General features: G+C 64.6%; 1 protein-coding gene across 1 annotated transcript in view; it reads right to left on the bottom strand.

Annotated features, from left to right (window-relative positions):
• The window catches only part of AKAP17A (A kinase (PRKA) anchor protein 17A), a 7,248-nt gene extending 1,096 nt beyond the window's left edge, over positions 1–6,152 (bottom strand). Inside the window, exons 1-4 of the mRNA XM_006902419.1 lie at positions 5,391–6,152; positions 3,161–3,309; positions 1,466–1,706; positions 77–295 (exon numbers count right to left, since the gene is read on the bottom strand). Of these exons, the coding sequence (XP_006902481.1) occupies positions 77–295; positions 1,466–1,706; positions 3,161–3,309; positions 5,391–6,152 (1,371 nt within the window). The remainder of the gene's footprint in view (positions 1–76; positions 296–1,465; positions 1,707–3,160; positions 3,310–5,390) is intronic.
• Between the last annotated feature and the right edge of the window lie 337 nt (positions 6,153–6,489).

The following is a 6,489-nucleotide window of genomic DNA, read 5'->3' as shown; positions in this document are numbered from 1 at the left end:
GCCGGCAGCGGGGCGCACGCCGCACGCTCGGGCCCCGGCGGGCTCGCGTCTTCAATATTCACCGTGAAGCCGGTACTGGGGGCCCCGCGTCCCGGCGCGCCTGCCCTTTGTCCTTCCCGGGACTTAACGCGACTGTAAGCAGATAACAGGTTTCGGGTCGCAAGGACGCGCCCTTCCCGGGTCCAGGGGTGCGCGGGCCGAGTGTGGCCCCGGTGTTACCAGAGCGGACGGGCGCACCGAGGGGCGGTGCTCGGGGACCCCCCAGCACAAGGACAGCGGGGACAAGCCGGACGCTCTCTCGGGAAGGCTGCAGCGCTCCGCGCGCCCCTCACGACTGGCGACCTCACCCCAAGAACTGAGGGGGCCCCGGGGTTTGGCCCAGCGTGGGCGCCCTCCCAGCCGGGGGCATGGTGAGGCCGTCGCTCTGACGCCATTCAGGGCTCCAGGGGGCTGATCGCCTGTCCACCACCCTGAGAAGCCAAACCCGCCGGAGCCGACCCCCGTCTGTGCTCCCCTGGCCATTTCCACCAGGAGACCTTTACTCCTGCTCCTGGGGGCCAGAGCTCGGACTCAAGCCTGTGCCAGGACAGCCCATCCCTGCCGGACACGCGAGCCTTCCCCGACGGACCGTGGTGACCGCTGGAGCGGCTGGCGGGGACTCGAACCCGGGTCTCCTGCCCGGGAAGCCACGTTTCTCCCACAGCTCTGAAGCGTTGTACTAACAACATGCGGGCCCCCACCCGCCGCGCTGGGGGAGAAGGGGCGTCTGCGGAGACTCACTGACCCCAGGGGCCCTCGTGCCGCGTCCTGCGGGGACTTGGGCCAGCGCGCTGCGTCTGCTCCTTATGTCTGGGGCTGACGCAGGGGTCTTCACAGACACACAGCCCACACCGAGCGGACGTGGTCCAGGCAGAAGCACCTCCTGGCTGACCCTCCCTCCAGCGGGGTCCCGAGGCTCCAACTCCCTGAGGTCAGGGCCCGCGTTCCTCCGCGGGGGCCGGTGGGGGACTGGCAACCCCACAAAGGGCCACACCTCCCGAAGGACCCCAGAGCTGTGGCTATCTGCTCCCGCCAGGGCGAGGGGAGAACTCTACGGGGCGGCGGGCTGTCAGCCGTGGCTAGCTGGGGTGCCTGAGCCAGTGTCCCTCCAGGCGGGACCCTGTGGCCGCAGCAGGCTGACACGTGGCGCCCTGGGTATCAGGTCCCCCAAGTCCATCCCGGTCACAGGCGCACCGGGCCTTCAGAGGGGAAGGGCCGCCACGGTGCCCAGCAAGCCCAGGGCCGAGGCGCAGGGATGGACACTGGGTCCCCGCGAGGATCGGGACGAGGGGGCGCGCACGGGCAGGTAAGGAGGGGGGGCACGCATGGGGAGGTCTGGATTGGGGAGGCGCGGTAAGGAGGGGGGGAAGCGGACGGGCGGGTGTGGCCGAGGGGGACGCGCGCGGAAGGACGGGCACGCGGGTACCTTGGCCCGGCTCAGCAGCTCGGCCACCAGGCGGATGGACTGCAGGTTGCGCTGGGCCAGCAGCAGCTTGCGCTCCTCGGAGCGGATCTTCTCCTGCAGCTTCTTCTGCTCCTCGGCCTGCAGCCGCTCCAGCTTCTTCTGGCTGCGCCGCAGCTCGCGGTCCCGCTGCTTCTGTGCCCGGCGCCGCAGCTTCTCCTCGCGCCTCCGCTCGCGCTCCTGCGCCTCCAGCTCCTTCTGCTTCCTGTGGGGGACGGGGAGGGGCCGGGTGCGGGGTCAGTGGGGCCGGGACACGGACAGCAAGGCCAGGGCTGTCCACAGTGGGACAGAGCTGGACCAGGGTGCGGGACAGCAAGGCCAGGGCTGTCCAGAGGGCCCACTGGCTGCGAGGCCCGAGGCGGACGGGACAGACATCTATCTGCAGGGTCTGAAACATCCCCTTGCTATCCGAGTCCAGCCCCAGGGCCTCTCTCTCTCTCTGGCCTCCACAGACTTCTCCCAGCAGAGGACTCTGTCTCAACTCCCAGCCTCTGTACTTTGCCCACAGCTGACCAGGGGGACTCCGAGGGGAGGGCGACTCCTCCTGTCAGGTGACCCATACATTTTGGACTTCACAGCCCCTACAGGCTTGTGTCCATCAACAGAAAGTGACTGCTGCAGCCACCTGTGAAGTGTCCTTGTGATGGACAAAGTATGGTGAAGCACCAGGAGCTGACCCTCCCCGAAGCGTTGGGTCAGAGGCGGTGAGAGCCCGCTGGCCTCACACAGAGCGGCTGGAGGATTTGAACCGGCCGCCGTGGGGCTGGCAGTGCTGCTCTCTGAGCTCTCGTCACTAGAACGGCCGACCCGTGAGACCACCCGGAAGCAGCAGTCCCGTCTGGTCACGGCGAGCAGCCTCTGTCCAGGGACAGAGCTCAGGGCGCTGGATGGGAGGTGACAGGGGCTGAAGGGGACAGGGACACACCGGGAGGAGCTGGGCAGAGTGCCCCGTCCCACTGTGTGGTCAGGGGACGACACCCGGGGTCAGCGAACCAAACGGGGCGAACGAGGGCACAGAAACCAGCCCCTGGAATCCCTTCCCTCCATCACGGCCAGCAAGACCTAAATAGCTCCAAGACCCTGAGTAAGGTGAGCACAGTCTGCCCCCGGCAACGTGACCCGCAGTGAAGGATGGGAGGCCGTTCCAGGCACACAGGGCTGCGGACGCTGGATTCTCGCTTCCTAAAACCTGGACAACTCGCTTAGATTCTCTGTCACTGAACCCACAGTGCACGCCAGTGTGGCAGCCAAGATACCGGCGTGTGCCTGTGTGCACAGGTGAGGTGCGTTCAGCAGGAAAGGAGGCTCTGAAGGCAGGTGGGGTTCCTGCACACGTACGTGTGTGTGTCAAAAAGGAGAGAAGGCAGAGAAACCCTTCTCCCAGGAGACTGTTTCTGACAGCCCCCAGGCGTGCACACACGTGCACAACACACAGGTAATGGCCAGGGGCCCACCAGGGCAGCCCCACCCTCCATCCCTTGTCCCCAGGTACCTCTGCTCCACACCCCACGTCCCCAGCTACCTCTCCTCGGCCCTCTGCCCCCCTACATCCCTGACCCCTGGCCCCAGCTACTTCTCTACCCTCTGCTTCTCCTCAGCCTCCTCCTCAGTCATCACCCAGCCCCGGGTACCTCTCCCCCACCCCCCAGCCCCGGGTACCTCTCCTCCGCCCTCTGCTTCTCCTCGGCCTCCTTCTCCCTCCGCTTCTGCTCCTCACGCTGCTGCTCCAGCTCCTGCAGCTTCTGCCGCTCCTGCTGCCGCTTCTTGATGGAGGCATCGCTCAGGTGCTTGGTGGAGTCGAAGGAGACCTGCGGGCCAGACGACAGGACAAACACCTCACAAGCTGACCCCCGGCCAGGGAGGCCCGGGAGCACTGCCCTGAAGTCACACGCCGGTGGCACGCCAACCCAACTAGACCCCAGAGCTCCACGGTGAGCGTCCCCGCCGCACCGGACACAGGAAACGTGCCTGTGATGAAAAGAGACCGTGATGAAACAAGATCACGATGAAACGCGCCTGCGATGGGCCCCAGCTAAGCTGGTCCACCGTCTGCTCCTTAACACACACGGCCCCGCACGGTGTTCCGATCTCACCCTGGTCGGGAACCTGGCAGCGATGCTCTCCAGGCCCCCGGGCACACGGAGGTTGGATTTACAAAGGCACCCATATGAAAACAGCCCATAAAAACCACGGGGTGTTCTGCCTAGGTCTGAACCCACCCACAGCCGTGTCCCGGGGCAGAGCCCCCTAAGTCAGGCGTGTGGGGTGGTGACCGCTTACACCTGACACTGTACTGACTCCAGTGCACCGTGCTGAAGCCCCTACTGCTCCGTAAAGATCACAGTGTGAACACCCCAGGCCTCAGAGGGAGAAGGACCCAGCAATCTTAAACGCCACTTGCTGTCCTGGTTCTGATCCACTCTCCATCCCGCTGGGTTTCCAAGGCTCAAAACATTTACAGGAGGAGGCTGCCCACCGTCCATTCAAAGCCCTCACTGGATTGGAACCACTGATCGCGGGCTCAGCAGCACGACAGGTGAGAGCTTCACCGTTCTGGCCACAAAATGCCTGTGGGGCAGGCCTACTGCGTGACAGGAGGTCTCCACGAAGTGGACCCGGGGTCCTGTTAGATGATGGCGCCCCGTCAGCACGACGGCTCTTCTGACTGATGCCCGGCGCCCCTCTGAGCCCTTCTGACCAATGGCCTGCGCCCCTCTGAGCCCAGGGGCCCTTCTGACTGATGCCTGGTGCCCCTCTGACCCTGGGAGCCCTCCTGACCGAGGCCAGGTAGATCAAGAACCCCACTGCAGAGACCCTCTAGGAGTTCTTGTGGACCTGCGAAGCACACCCACGTATCCAGGACAGGAGGAACTCCCGCTCCAGGTGGGCCCTCTAGGAGGCTCCAGTGGCCTCGCTGGTGGGCAGCTGCACTCCTAGCTCAAAGGCTAAGCCTCTCTGGAGCTTCAAACCCACTAGCGGTTCTCAGGGATGGACACAGGCAGTAGTCTCCATGCCATGGACAGCTGCGACACACCCGCTGGATGGGCAGCTCTGAGCTGGAAGCAATCTGACAGCAGAGGGATGGACAGACAGACAGCAGACAGGGGCTTCCGGCTCACTCCCTCTGCTGTGGGTGAGAGGACACCCCGGCGTCCACGGTCTCAACACGGGGCGCTCTCTGCAACATCTGTGTCTCCCCCTTAGGGACCTCAGACACCCCTTCGGGTAACCTGAACCTTGACCTCACCCATGAGACTTTACTGTCAGACAAAGGGCATATGGGCCTCGAAGGAGAACACAGGAGCCCCAATGGTGCTGGTCAGCAGTGCAAAGCCAGCAGCCACGCCAGGGGAGAAGAAAGAGGCGACTGCCCGTGGCTGGAGCCCGTCAAGATGCGGAGGCTCAGACAGCCGGCAGGGAGCCGCCGTGACGCAGGGGTGAGCTGGGGTCTGGGGAACAACACTCCTTGAAACCAGCACCTCCACGAGATCACGGGGACAGCAGCGTCCAGCCAAGGGACAGAGCTCAGAAGGCAGGAAGGGGGAGGAAACGAGGAGGGACAGAGAAGGCGAACGCAGGGCTGGAGCGGGGAGAGAACAGCTGCACGGCGTGAAATTCCACCCACGCCACGCAACGAGGGTGCGGGACGGGATGAACGGGAACCCACAGGCTCTGCAAATCACAAGAGAAAGCGGGGTCTGCGTTAACAATGCAGCCATCTGGGGCCTCCGCGCTTTGCTCCGAGCACAATGTGCAGGAGCCGACACAGTGGAAATCGGTTTCTCCATCGGTGCGGACAGCGTGAATCCTACAGGAATCCCCGCGGGGATGACACCCCCCACCCCTGGAGGCGGGCCGCGGAGGGTCCCGGGGACGTGAGGATGCTCACCTTGATGTTGCAGGCCACGGCTTTGCCGTCCTCTCCCTTGAACATGAGCTTCATGCCCCGCAGCGCGCTCATGGCCTGGATGAAGCCCGCGTACTCGCAGTACTGGACGTAGGCCTCGAAGTTCAGGTGGCCCCCGAAGCTGAAGGTGTGGAAGTTGCGGCCGGTCATCTCCTCGCGGTAGGGGTCCAGCATGGGGATGTCCACGTTGCGGATCTCCCCGAACTTCTCGAACACGCGGACCAGCACCTGCTCGCTGGGCTTCTCGGAGCCCGAGTCCTTGAGGGCGAACCACTTGCAGGGCAGCCCCTCCAGGTGGATGGTGTCCGGCCGCTCGCCCGGCAGGGTCTCGTTCATGTCCTTGGCGTCGCGGAAGAAGGAGTCCCAGTCGTGGCGCGTGGGGAAGTCGATCTTGAACTCGGCGGCCCGCACCTTGAGGATGTCGGAGAAGCCGCTGAGCTTGATGGTCTTGCCGTCCAGGCAGGCCAGGAAGGACTTGACCAGGCTCCTGTTCTCCACCTCGCCCTCGAAGCGGATGAAGTCCATGGTGCTCTTGGCGATGCGCAGCGTGGAGAACTGGTGGCTGTGCACCATGCCCTTGAGTCGCTCCATCACCTCCCAGTTGGAGATGGACTTGCCCGGCTGCTTCAGCTGCGGCAGGGCCACGCTGATGATCATCTTGGTGATGGGCTTGAGGTACAGGCCGTGCGGCGGGCACAGCTCCACCGCCTCAGACGTGTCGTGCACGATGGTGGCCGCGGCCATCGCCGGAGCGCGGGGCCTGCAAGGCACAGAGGGGCGGGAGTCAGGGATGGGGGGAGGCCCTGAGCCCCCCCACATACCGTCCGCCGCCTCACACCCAGGAGACGCAGTGGGTCACGGACACTGCTCAGAGGGGACCGTTCATCACAATCAAAGCGCCAAACCCTGGAGCGCTGGTGGTGCGTGGCGCTACCAGTCAAAACATCAGCAGTTCAAATCTACTCTTAGCACTGGGAAAACAAAGGCAGTCTGCTGTTGGGAAGACTTACAGTCTCAGATGACAACTGGGGGTAGGGATGAGGTGGTTAGATGCTAAGCTAAGGAAGGAAACGCGTGTCGT

Source organism: Elephantulus edwardii, unplaced genomic scaffold (genome assembly GCF_000299155.1).
Source record: "Elephantulus edwardii isolate Elephantulus edwardi_28Jun2011 unplaced genomic scaffold, EleEdw1.0 scaffold00410, whole genome shotgun sequence".
NCBI classification, from domain to species: Eukaryota; Metazoa; Chordata; class Mammalia; order Macroscelidea; family Macroscelididae; genus Elephantulus; species Elephantulus edwardii.
This window is presented reverse-complemented; position numbering and strand designations above follow the sequence as displayed.